The sequence below is a fragment of the Salmo salar genome, chromosome 28 (assembly GCF_965601325.2).
Source record: "Salmo salar chromosome 28, fSalSal1, whole genome shotgun sequence".
Classification (NCBI taxonomy): Eukaryota; Metazoa; Chordata; class Actinopteri; order Salmoniformes; family Salmonidae; genus Salmo; species Salmo salar.
The window spans coordinates 5,356,241-5,370,000 of NC_138318.1; the positions used below are offsets into that span (position 1 = coordinate 5,356,241).

The 13,760-nt window shown below is 42.2% G+C and overlaps 1 protein-coding gene across 36 annotated transcripts in view; it reads right to left on the reverse strand.

Moving 5' to 3' along the window:
* Nucleotides 1-2,245: 2,245 nt before the first annotated feature.
* Nucleotides 2,246-13,760, reverse strand: part of LOC106589326 (transcription factor 7-like 2) — a 102,323-nt gene continuing 90,808 nt past the window's right edge. For 4 of the 36 annotated variants that reach the window (XM_082970410.1, XM_082970408.1, XM_082970401.1 and 1 more), the window contains 7 exons: nucleotides 11,899-12,036; nucleotides 11,571-11,757; nucleotides 11,137-11,245; nucleotides 10,482-10,544; nucleotides 9,680-9,730; nucleotides 8,203-8,275; nucleotides 2,246-4,530 (listed from right to left, as the gene is read on the reverse strand). In XM_082970410.1, coding sequence (XP_082826536.1) covers nucleotides 4,068-4,530; nucleotides 8,203-8,275; nucleotides 9,680-9,730; nucleotides 10,482-10,544; nucleotides 11,137-11,245; nucleotides 11,571-11,757; nucleotides 11,899-12,036 — 1,084 coding nt within the window. In that variant the 3' untranslated portion in view covers nucleotides 2,246-4,067. Of the gene's footprint in view, nucleotides 4,531-6,921; nucleotides 7,680-8,202; nucleotides 8,276-9,679; nucleotides 9,731-10,481; nucleotides 10,545-11,136; nucleotides 11,246-11,570; nucleotides 11,758-11,898; nucleotides 12,037-13,760 lie in introns of those variants that run through there. The other 32 variants (XM_014179149.3, XM_014179144.3, XM_045710118.2 and 29 more) reach the window with 29 other exon arrangements.

A 13,760-nucleotide genomic window follows, 5' to 3' on the forward strand; every position in this document is an offset into this window, starting at 1 on the left:
GATGAAATGCACTGCAGTACTTAATGCAGCTGGTGGCCACACCAGATACTGACTGTTACTTTTGATTTTGACCCCCCCCTTTGTTCAGGGACACATTATTCAATTTCTGTTAGTCATATGTCTGTGGAACTTGTTCAGTTTATGTCTAAGTTGTTGAATCTTGTTATGTTCAAACAAATATTTACACAAGTTAAGTTTTCTGAAAATAAACGCAGTTGACAGTGAGAGGACGTTTCTTTTTTTGCTGAGTTTATATACACACTACCGTTCATAAGTTTGGGGTCACTTTGAAATTTCCTTGTTTTTTAAAGAAAAGCCAATTTTTTGTCCATTAAAAAAACATCAAATTGATCAGAAATACAGTGTACACATTGTTAATGTTGTAAATGACTAATGGAGCTGGAAATGGCAGATTTTTTATGGAATATCTACATAGGCGTACAGAGGCCCATTATCGGCAACCATCACTCCTGTGTTCCAATGGCACGTTGTGTTAGCATAAAAGGCTAATTGATCATTAGAAAACCCCTTTGCAATTATGTTAGCACAATTATGTTACAACTCTAGGCAGATTTCCTCTGTTCTTTTGCCCATCTTAATCCTTTCTTTTTATTGGCCAGTCTGTGATATGGCTTTTTCTTTGCAACTCTGCCTAGAAGGCCAGCATCCCGGAGTCGCCTCTTCACTGTTGACGTTGAGACTGATGTTTTGCGGGTACTATTTAATGAAGCTGCCAGTTGAGGACTTGTGAGGTGTCTGTTTCTCAATCTAGACACTCTAATGTACTGCGGTTGTGAGGCCAGATGGACGTACTGCCAAATTCTCTAAAACGACGTTGGAGGCAGATTATGGTAGAGAAATGAAAATTAAATTCTCTGGCAAAAGCTCTGGTAGACATTCCTGCAGTCAGCATGCCAATTGCATGCTCCCTCAAAACTTGAGACATCTGTGGCATTGTGTTGTGACACAACTGCACATTTTAGAGTGGCCTTTTATTGTCCCCAGCGCAAGGTGCACCTGTGTAATGATCATGCTGTTTAATCAGCTTCTTGATATGCCACACCTGTCAGGTGGATGGATATCTTGGCAAAAGAGAAATGCTCACTAACAGGGATGTAAACAAATTTGTGCACAACATTTGAGAGAAATTAACTTTTTGTGCTCATGGAAAACGTCGGTGATTTTTTTTAGTTCATGAAACATGCAACCAACACCACATGTTGAGTTTATATTTTTTATTCAGTGTAGTTTGGGGTGGGGGTGCAGCGACTTTTTTGCCGACGGGGTGGATGCAGACAAAAATATTGCCCGTGCTGACAACATCTATATTGGTCCGTTTATATAAGACTACCACACTTTTGGCATTAAATGAGTAGATTTGTCCAAACTTATGTTTTCCAGTTTCTTGAAATACTTTGCAAATGCAACTTATTTCAATGTAAAAACTGAAATGGTCTATCACTCCTTTTCCATTTTAGTAGACGCTCTTATCCAGAGCAACTTACAGTAGTGAGTGCATACATTTTCGTACTGGTCACCATGTGGTTATCGAACCCACAACGCTAGCATTGCAAGCACCATGCTTTACCAACTGAGCTACATCATCACAAACCACTTGATGTCTCAAAGTACCTTTCATGGTGATGGAAAGTCTACAGGCACAAACCTAGATGACCAGCCTATGTACAATACACAAATGTACTTTGACATTAAGTGGTTTGTAAGGATGGAAAATTAATACTGTACAAAAAGTGGTTGTTTTACATGTTATTTGATCAAGAAAAATATTTAATTTGATGTGGATGTTTTGTGTGTTTGCCCATAACTTTGCACCTTTTGATGTAAATGTTTGAGGACAGGGTTTAGTTTTTTCTGGATTCCATTAAAATGACCATCGCAGAGAAAAGGGACAGGGCAACAGCTCTTACAATTCCAACTATTGAATCCTGCAAGATACTGTACTTAATTATACTACCTTTTTTGCCATAACGGACATGCAAAACAAATAAAAATGGCCCAGCTACAGACGTCTATATTGGTCCGCTAATACTAACAAAGGCCCAGTGCACAATTTTTTTGTTGTCATTTAAAAAAATATTTTATTAATATTATTTTTATTCCGATTTTTCAGGGGGTGCTGCTGCACCCTCAGCACCCCTAATGCCTGCGGCTGTGCCTTTACACTACTGCGACCTCTCATTTTGTTGCTGCACTCACATATTCTATCACAAAAGTTAGACACAGATTTATCTGCACATACTAAGTCGCTTTTATTAATACAGAACTGCATGCTACAGAGACTGTACAGCATAAACATTTATTCATTACAAAAACATGGTTTTGGAACCATTTAAAATAACAGGGAAAAAAACAAAAAATTTAACAAAAGATAAGAGCATAAAATAGAACAGGAACATCACAGCCGTTAAGGAAACATTCAAACTATTCATCATTAGCATCTTAATAAACCAGAGAAGAAATCGACAGGTTACAGTCGCGTCATGTCAACTACAATGGTACCGAGTGGATGATTCTCTTGTAGCTTTTTTTACAGCCTCTTGCAACATCAACATGCCTATTTTTTCTATCTACCTATATGTAGCTGTGTACTTAAAAGTGGCAGTTTGTGTATTTTTTTGTAGTTATTTCATAGTTTTTTATGAACCTCCTAATATACATAATTTGGCCCTTGTGGGTTTATACAGTATGATGTCCGTCTTTTTAATCAGTTTAAATTGTAATATTTGACAATCTGCTACCAAACACATTTGTTATAGCAACATTTATACTACATACATAGCAATCTATGTAACGTCACAGCAAAGTATGGTTTTAAAAAACAAAAAACAATCAACAACAGAAAAACCCTACAGCGTGGTTAGAGGGGGGAGAGAAAATTATCACAAAATTTGGCACGGAAAATCTGTACACAAATCTACAGTCTGGTAGAGATGAGACTGTGCAATAAAAAAGAAGGGCTTTGACACTTTCCCAAACTACTGAAGACACGGTACCCACTGTCCCTTGTTGTTTCAAGTTTCTTTTCTTCTTTTGTAAAATGGCTTATAGACGCATTTCTTGAAATGAAGTTGTGCATACCTCTGTTCGTGAAATCTACACAGTACATTGGGTGGAATCCAGGTTGTCAACAACAACAAAAAGATTTACCTTTAAAACCTCCTTGTAAAAATGGATCATTTTATATATAAGTTGCTTACGTTAAGAAAAAATATTTATACAATGTATTAAGAAAAGAAAATATTTAAAAAGGGACAACATACAAGATACAACAAGCAATCTCTAAAGCAATAAATACTACTGGTCCTAGCGTTGTGACATTTTGTATTGAATACCGCAACCCCCCCACCCACCCCAATAGCCCTCCCCCTGTCTCCCCTCCAAGTCCAACCACCCCACCTGACTCCACCCCCAAAGGTAAACAACAACAAAAAGGACAATGTAATGGAACAATGCACATTAAAACAATACCCCCCCCCACACACACACCAATATTTCTGTACATTTAAAGAAGAACAAGTAACATCACAATTAAAGTTGTTCCTCAGTAAGAGAGGTGTCTCCACGATCCTCATGCCCTCCAGGGTTTGTACGGGTGTCAAATGATTGGTTCGCAAGCTCGTATTTAATACAAATAATGAAGGAGAACCAACTCTTTCAAGAAAAGGGCTCATTGAATAATCATCTAACCTAGCTTTTTATATCTGTCATTTAAACATGTTTAAGTGGAACTACATAACAATTTTCTGTTGCACTGTTTAACACTACAAAATAAAAAAGAATGAAAAAAAAGTTAAGAAAATGTTGGCAGATTCCCAAAGCTATACTCTACAGCTCTTTGTATTATTCATTCATTATAATAATTATATATATTTTTTGATAATGATGGGTCAAATATTGACCAATGAACTTTGATAAAACAATAACAAATTTTCAAAGCCTTATGGCACAGAAATAGACAAAAAGATAGAAAAGAAAGAGGGCCCGAATAGAGGTGTGCAGAGCTAGAAAAATAGGAAGGAAGGACAGGAGTGAATAAGGAGGGGGGGCTACTCTATAGACTTGGTCACGAGCGACAGAGGCTGAGGGGCCGTGGAGTTGGGGTGTAGCGAGTGGGAATGACACAGCGATGCTGCCAAGGGCCTGGCCAGGGAGGCGCCTGAGGAGCCCGGTTGCCGCGAGGACGAGACATTGCCGTGGTCATGGGCTCCGTTGTGGGCTGCGCCAGGCATTTTACCCGCTGCAGCAGCAGAGTTTTCCAGCAGAACCAAAGATGGCGGAGGAGGATGCCCAGCCAGGAGGTGCGGGTGGTGGAGAGGCTGGTGGGCCGGTTTCATAGTCAGTGAGAGAGGTTGCATTTGTTCAGTCTGAGGTTTGGACTCTTTCGAGGAGGGGGAGGGGGCCACCGAGGAGGGGGAGGATGGGGGGGAGTCTAGTAAGCTTCCGTCCGAAGAGGGAGGACTGGCACAGCTGCCTTCACCTTGGATGTAGCGAATGCACTTTTTTTTTCTCCTGGAGATGGGGGACAGAGAAAGATGCTTTTTAGCATGACATCCCAGAACTGACAGCAATCTGCTGGGCAATAGCTGAGCCTTAGCAGTCAACTTAAATGCACCATCTTGTTTTATTTGCATAATGCATACCATCAGTGTCTTAAAGATTCAATCTAAAACCTATTTCTGTGCCTTAATTGATTGTTGTTTTCTGGTGCATTTAAGTGGTTGCCACCACTACAGCCTGGCTGAGGATTAAGGCTACAAGTGGCCTTCTCAGATTCCCAGGACATATACAGTACAACACAGTACACCAAACAGACAGACAGGACAATGAAATAGGAGAGGCAGCAGGATGATGAAAATGATGGATGAGAAATGGATGAAGAATAAAGAAGGATGAAGAATGTTTTTTATGGCAAATCTATAACAGCTCCCTTTTCTTTCTTCTATTTTAAAAAGTATTTTAATCTTACAAAAGCTCTGATGAAGGTCTTAAGGCCGATAGGTAAAGCTTATTAAAGAGCAGTGATACTATCAAGAGCAGTGTGCGGGCTTCTTTTTTTCTCAAACGTTTCCTCACAGACTTCTGATCTTGACTGAAACAAAGAGCTGGCCCTGGTGAAGAGCTACCGCCAGGGATCACCCTGCTCTTCTGAAATACTAGTCCTCCCTCCCTCTCTCCTCCCATCCCTCCACTATCCTGACCTCGCTCTCTCTCCTTTCCTTAGAGGGGAGAGTTTGGATGCAGAGGTAAGAGTTCAGGGGGATCCACACTATGCTGCACCTGCCCCTAAGACATATGTGTGAGTAAGAAGGGTAACGGCGTCATGTTTGCATTTCTGCTCGGGTTTGGACCCTCCCCTGTCTGGCGTGCCTGCAGCGTGTGTGTGTGTGTGTGTGTGTGTGTGTGTGTGTGTGTGTGTTTGTATCTGAGATGGCTGTGTGTGTGCTATGTTCAATTGGGGTGGAGGAAGGGAGGGAGGGAGGGGGAGCCTCTGCCCACCTCATCTTACCCTGACCTCTACAACAACTCCTTATCACAAGGACTGTGCTTGCCTGAAGGGCAAGTACACTGTGGTTCAGACTGTGTTGCTAGCTCACAGGGACAATGAGCAAGAAGGAGAAAGAACATTTGAACAGTACGAATTGTAGGTGGGGAGGGAGGGAAGGAGAAGGGCAGAAGTGACTGAAAGAAATGATGCTTTGGTTCAGCTAGCCTTTGAGAAATGTCAGTATCTCTGTTCTATTGTTCAATCAAGGTATGGCCTGTTTGTCAAGTCATAACCTGCCTGTACAAACAGTGTGTGAGAGAGAAAGAGGTGGAAAAAAGAGGTGGGGAAATGGGGAAAGAAAAGGAGACATTTGGACAGCCACATATACCTTACACTGATAGCATGCTGAACAAAAAAGGCAAGCACTTCTGTGACTGAACAATTACACAAAGAGGACAGGCACACAACATGGACACACAAGAAAGAGTAAACCACAGGGAAATGTCAACTGAAAAGCAAGGAAAGGGAGTTGGGTTGAGTTGTCTGCTTGGCTGTCAAAGACCCTGTATGAGTATTGTGTGGTATTGACTGTTAGCTACCATCGTAATATGCTATTAGTCTGCCAGTGCTAGGCTGTGTCTCTTCCTCTGTCAAGGCTAAACTGATAACTGCCTGTCAAACTGCTACAAATGAGCTAATATCCATTTTTTAACAGACATATCGATTGATAGTATGTGCCTGTGTAACATATTGATTTCTCCGTCTCCAGGGGAATTACACCAGATGCATCTTTCAGGAAATGGATCCCAGTGAGGTCTGTTAACCTCTCGGCTCCTTAAACGAAGCAGGAATTATCCCTAGCTATTCCCAAGCCTGGCCCTCTGGCACCCTGTTGCTGCCTCGCTCATCATTTACCCGTTACGTTCATGGACTAGATCAGGAAATACTGTGAGAATATCATCCCTTTCTCAATGTGATCAACGTATTAATTAAAATCTACAGTAAAAGTACTTGTTACTGTTGAAACTGAGTGTGGAGCATTTCTATAAGAGTTCAGCTGTATGAACAGCTTTGTGGATTACTTTAATTGGATGTTGACTTCAATTGAATGCCATATGAATTCAACGTTTATAACAGCTCATAAAATGTGAGGGGAAAAGTGACTCGGTAAAATCACTCAATATCCTGTTTTCTTTGAGGCAATGACAAAACGGCAGAAATCTTTCCGGTGTAATAACTCCAGATCAATATCGAAAACAAAATGACAAAAATGAAATGTGTTGATAGGTCGCATGCCTTGGGTTGACCAGTGATACACAGTACCAAACGGCATGTCACAATGGTCAGGGTAGAGGTGGGGACACAGTGCAAGCCAGACACAGAGAGGGGTATTACTTAGCAGAAACAAATACCTACCATGAAAATATTCCCAATTCAAAGACTGCTTGTGTCAGAACAGAAAGACAACATGTAGGGACTAAGTACGGGTTATCAGAGAGGAGTTTGGAGGAAGAAGAAGAGGAGGAGGAGGAAGAGGGCATAGAAGAAAGTCACTCTGGTGCCCTCTGAGAAGCAGGGCCAAGTCTTAGCATGACAAGGTTATCAAGAGGGCCAATTCAGACAGACACTTAAGACAGTTAGGATGTCAGGCACTTACATACAGCCTGGATAGAAAATGGATTTCAACCTTTCAACTTGGCACAAGAATGTATCAGAAACCATAAATGTGTTTTAAAAAATTACATTACAACAAAAATACCCAAAGGTCTCCTAAATGTGATTGTTTACAATGTTGCAACCGGGACCTTACTTTACAATGTTATTGTTATCGCCGAGGTAGTGTACAAATAACAACGCTAGTAAATCCATTTTCTGCCACTGGGCTTCTAGTTTTCAAAGAAAATAAGTAAAATGACTTGCTTAGAGAAGCTATAGCAAAAAAATCCGCAATCAGGAAAAGGAACAGATAAAAGAAGGCCATCAATTAACACATTGAAGAAAACATAATACATATATTTTCGAGGGATGTCTTGAGAAGACGTAAGAGAAGGAAGTGGTTGTCTATACGGTTGTCCTCCCATAGATACTACAGGGGTATACCTGCATGGTTTGCACCATAAACTCAGCTGGTCAAGCCCGAACAAGGCACGACACTTCTTTGGGGTATTTGCATCTGTTAGCCAAAGAGGTAGACACACAAACAATACAAAAACACAGAAAATGGACACGTCATTGGACAGACAACACATGTAGGCAGGGCTTAGATTTGGGCTGTCAACACTAGGACTTCCTCCATACAGACCAGGCCATCACGTCTCCAACTCCCCTCAGACCCAGTCTACCATCTGATGAGTCCTGCCCCTCATTGTGGCTAATTCCTAAAGAGAATAAACCCTATAGGACCCGCCCAACCCCACATCTATATGTTGAGAATCTAGAGTTATATACAAACACCACTCAGACAAACACACGCACACACATTGACACATACCCTGTTAACCCTGTTCCCAAACACCAATAAAACTAGTGGATAGAGGCAGGCCAAACTGGCAGGGCTGGGTTGGAGGAAGAATTGGGAGGTGGCGAAAGCCTGGCGAAGGAAGGAGAGAGGGAGTCGGGGAGGGAAGGAGGAAGTCCCAGCTCAGAGAACAGCCGTCACCTGGCCCCGGCGTTCATGCCACACACACCATACACACCTGCACGGGCCACACCAGTTATTCTGCTGATCGAGCCCAAAGCGCGCTCGACACTTCTTAGGAGCGCTCAGGTCTGATGCCACAACAGGGAGGGAAGCCAGCAGAGAGGAGGAAGAAAAACCAAAAAGGGGGGAAGAGAAAGAGGAGAAAAATAAAGGAGAAAAATCGTAAACCAGTGAGGCTGCGAGTCTCGAAATCGTGGCATATTTATCTTATTTCCCCCCCTAATTAAAAAGATGCAAGTAATTGTGCAGTATGCCTTTATAGAAAAGGACTGTCAGAAGACACGGTTAGTGTTTCAGACATTAGTCAAATCAAACCACAGGCAAAAAGTAAACAAATGCATAAATGTGCAAGGATCAAGTAAAAAAAAAGCGAATAAAAAGATAATACGTATTTGTTTAAGGTGGAGAATACGATGGGGGAAATAATGCAGACCTGATTACATTTCTGCTAAGTGCCATTCATAGTTATCTTTTTATCAGCATATTCGAAAAGGAGAGGGTATAGGTGGTAGGTAGGAAGAGGCAGCAGTATCAGACTGTTAAAATAAGGGAAGGTTTGGGTTAGTCCCTGCCAGGGAAAGCATTAAAGGGTTGAACCCTATTGAATGCAGCAAGGGCACGTCTACTTAGACCTGAATTCAAACACCTGACACAAAGTTTTCCTTTACCTTGACCTGTCAACAAACAATTTGTTGTGTAATCTTCTAGAACTCTACCATAGGCTCTACACAGGCAGCCCAATTCAGATCCCCCCCACTAATTTGTCTTTTGACCAATCAGATCAGCTCTGAAAATGTGAAAAAATCTGATGTGGTCAAAAACCAATTAGTGGAAAATAAAATATCAGAATTGGGCTACCTGTGTAAACGCAGCCATAATGGCTTAATAATAAAATGTACAGCAAAGTTTACACTTGGGTCAAAGGAGGAATCCTGTGGTGAGTTGTTTGAATACAGGCCTTAGTTTGAGCAGAGACAGCATAGAAAGGGAATAGGCCCAACTCATGCTGGCCCAGGGAAAGGAACAGGTGCAGCTACTGAAGCAAATAGATTAAGGAGGTTTACCCTGACTGATATCAAATCTCTGGGTCATAACTCAACATTAAGATTCTTTAACTTTTACAGTCACTGCTAGAAATATATACTACATATTGATTTGGCCAAATGGGGAAGATTGTTCTGGAATTAAATACTTTAACATAGAAGCATCATTAAATAAATGTGTAAGTATATCAAATAAAACAGACTTTTGCTAGTATAATAAATAAAATGGTCAAATAAATAAGCATAAGCAACATTTTAAGAAAGAAAGCAGCAAACAAAGCCAATAACATCCTTCAAAATATTGTATTTAGCTTAGTAAAATTACTTTAAATAGAATATAAATCACATACATAGATAGATAAATACATGATAAACAAAAAGAGAAAAAAAAACAAGTTAGTAATTTAAGACTCAAAATGACATTAGCACCTGTAATCGGAGGGAGTGAAAGGCAAGGGTTTGGAAAATATTCTCTGTGTTCTGAAAAAAAGAACAGATAGAGAGGCCTTCAAGAGGGGATCCGTCACGTAAACGAGCGTAAAATACAGTTTAATATGCCGCATTTCTCCTTCTCAACTCACAATATGGATTATCAGAAGAATGTGAATAATAAGAATATAAAATGAAGAAATAATAGAATTAGCAAACCTCCTTAATTTCAAGAAGTGGGTGATTTTTGTTTGTTTGTGTGCATGCATGCAGACAAGCAGGGGCAGCCCAAGTTACACACACACACACACACACACACATGCACCCACAAACACGCACACACACAGACACACACACAAGCACAGTCTATCTGCAGGGCACAGGCATTATAACACACAGACACACACAACACTGGCAAAGTTAATGGCTCTCACAACGCTTAAATTTCACATTCTCAAAACACATATCACAGTATCATAAATGCTGGGGGGCAAAGTGGAGAGGGGTGATGTTGGCGGGGGTGAGGAGGAGGGATGAGGCTGGTGGGGGGGTGTCATGCATATTCAATGTTATTAGCTGGGGAACGCTAGGGGAGGGGATGGGGAATGGAAGGAGGGGGCGAACAAGCAAGTCTACCATTTAAATATTGCATTGGGTAGCATAACTATGTACAAAAAAACGAGCCAGGCACAACAACACAAAAAGAAAAAAAAAACGGGCTAGACTTTTATCTTGTGAGATGTCACACAGTCCTGACACATGATGGGGCTCCTCTAATAGGAGGTAATTGGCGCTCACTTACCATTGCCCTCTCCTGGCTGCTTATCCCTTTTTCTCTTCTTCTTTTTGCCCTGTTGGTTACCCGCCAAAAGAAGAGAAATAGACAGGAACCTTAGTTATTATATTGCAGAAGACCCGAGACATGAAATAAAAACGGGGCCCATATTTTTGTTTATTTATTTATTCATTCATTCTCTCTCTCTCTCTCTCTCTCTCTTTCTCTGCCCGCTGGTTTTAACTGCCACTGCAGGCCATAACAGAATTTTCCCTTCTCACTTTTTGTACTTTTTTCCCATCTTTTATTTTGCTGCATTTTATATATAGGCTTTGTTGGTTTGTAGTGAGGGAGTCAGATTTGTGCACAATGCTTTGGGCAGGCTGAGAGGAGTCAGAGTTTCACTGGTCAACCTGTACTGCTGGACACACCAACGCTGGGAGAGAAACTTCCTTCAGCATCAGCATTTCAGGGCTTTTAGACCCTGTTTAAATAGCCCAACATGTCTACTGTAAAGTATATTGGCGATTCCATCGACTAAGGTACTTAGGGAAACAGACAGCAGGCATTGCTAGCGAGGTGAGCTCTCAGCTCAGACAGAACAGTAAGAACACTCATCCCAGGCACATGTCCTTGTGAGGGGAGAAGTACAGGATGTACATGTTGAAAACTTAAAAACTTACATAGTTATCTCGTGCTGACCAGCCGGGGTAGAGCTGCATGTGAAGCTGTCGCTCTTTCCGGGCCAGCTCGTAGTATTTCGCCTGCTCCTCTCGTGTTAGGGCGTGCCACTACAGACAGACACACAGAAAAAGAGAGAGGGAGGGGAAGAGAGAGGGACAGGACAAAATACAAAGAGATGAGTGCAAGGCGAGAAGACTATAATTGTCAACAGTAAATATGAACGTGTTCAGCCAAGAGCTGTGAGAGGTAGAGACAAAATAAGACAGGTTGCCTTTGTCTCCCAGACCCAGTAGCAGGCCTATAGTCAACTAAACCACAGTGTGTGCGGTGGATGGATATCTTCCCTCATTCATAGTCCCTTGTACAGGGAGTGACCAAGCTGTATCTGTATAGTGAGTGAGCCTCTGTATAGTTGTGCTGTCTCTCTCTCACCCTTCGTCCCAGGATCTGGTTGATGGCGGCGCTCTCTTTCAACGTGCACTCGGCCACCACCTTGGCCCTCATCTCCTTCATGTAGAGCATAAAGGCGTTCAGCGGCTTCTTTATGTGGGGCTGCTTCTTCTTCTCATCCTCCTTTTTCGAGTCCTGGTGTTTCCTGTGGAGTGTGTACAGTATAGTACTGTATGGTTGGCAAATACCCAGAATTGGTATTAAACAGATTATTGTAATGGTAGAATTTTGAACAACAATACCAGTGCCAAGTTTGACTACACTGCTGTTTAGTTTACAATGGTGAAAACAACCAGGTGTGTGTACTCACGAGCTGTTGAGGCCTATGTCGCTGTGGGAGGACTCCTGCTTGACGTTGGGCGTGACGATGGCAGGGTGGGGGATGCCGGTCTGGTGCAAACTGTGGTGAGGGGGGACCATGTGGTGAGGGAACCTGGAGGACAGAAAACTGTGTAAATCGTCAGAGTGGACACGTGTGAAATGGAAGATGGAAACATATTAGACACAAACAGAGACAGAATATGCTCACTCGACATTCATACAGATGTGCATATATACAGGGCCGAATCCTACCTTGAGGTCCGAGCATGAAAGTCCGATTTTCACGCAAATCTCTCATTGACGTCCAATGCATGACTTAACACAAACGCTTGAGTTTCGCACAAGTCTATCAAGAAAGGATTCGGCCCATAAGTATCACAGAATGTAGATCTCACAATCACATCGAAACTGTTACACAGCAAACACACGCTACACATCATAATGAGTCATATTTCATATAGTATATTCATTTTAAAAAGAGAGCTGTTTTTGTGTCGGAGTGGGAAGAGTGTTAAATAGAAAGACAGGGCAGCCATTGCACTGAAGGTTTATCTTTGACAAGCCAAAATGGTCCATACAGACACTTCAACTACATGAGTCCTTGTAATGGATTCTATAAAATCCTCACTTGCTTCTATAACCGAGACAAAATAGTGACTTGGCTCCCCTTTCCTCCAAGGTGAATTCAGTGTTTAGTGCTGCCACCCCTCTCTCCGGACTGTGGATGACAAATACAGGTCCCAGGATGTCTTGCCCCACTTTACAATGTGACAAACTACAAGTCTATGGAGTCTTGTGCCAATCCGTTGTGTGAGCTGATGTCAAATCCCAGTCCCAGTGCACCACTTTATATTTAACCATTGGCAAGGCACCTTTTTCTGCGCATCACTGTGTTAGGTCTAGGCCTATTCTATCTGTCCTCATGCTAGATCAGAATTATTAATGGTGTTATCATTCTTTATCTCCCCCTCTCTACATCTTCATTATACTGGTAGAATCATTTTATCATCTCCCACAGCTACAGTGATTGAGGGCAATAACCCGCATCTATGGAGCTGTGTGTGTGTGTGTGTGTGTGTGTGTGTGTGTGTGTGTGTGTGTGTGTGTGTGTGTAAGATTATTTGTATGAGTGTGTCTGTGTGTGCACAGTATATATCTCAGCTATGCATGACCGTTCACAAATCATAGAAAAAGAGTGGAGGATGAAGAAGGGCAAAAAAGGAGGAATATTCTATATATTTTTTTTAACAGCTCATTATCTGGCTATGTCTGGCTGCATGGCTCGGAGCCAGAATATAATGATGAGCATAAACTCGCCAGGAACAACTCGTTTCTGTTGCAGGCGATCTCTGGGGAGTGTTCCCTCCCTCCTCCCTCTCTTGCTCTCTCCTCTCCTCCACTGCTCTTCTCTCTTCCCTTCATCATTGACACGTTTGTGTTTGCGCCATGTCATCTGCTGAGGCGACCGTGGCAGTGGCTGCGGATCACTCATCATTAGCCTGCCACACTTCCTCTACTCTCTCTCTTCCTCTTTCTCTCTTTTTCCTTCCTTCTCACTCTTTCTCTCTCTCTTGGTGCTCTTGTTAAGTTTCCTCTGTTCCAGCATCCAATTTTTTTCTCTTCTTCCTTCTCTACACTCCTCCTCCTCCTGCTCCCTGTCGCCTTACCACATCCACACTCCCCCTCCCTCGCCCCAGCTGCCACCGCGCGGCCCAGGTTATGGTTTAAACATGACGGCCATCCCTTTGATGTGCGGGGGCATCATCATCTTGCCTCATCAGCACAGAACAGAACAGCGCCTTGGACCAATTTAGCCAACCCCCAGGCTCCTATGTCTCAATCTGAAAGGCA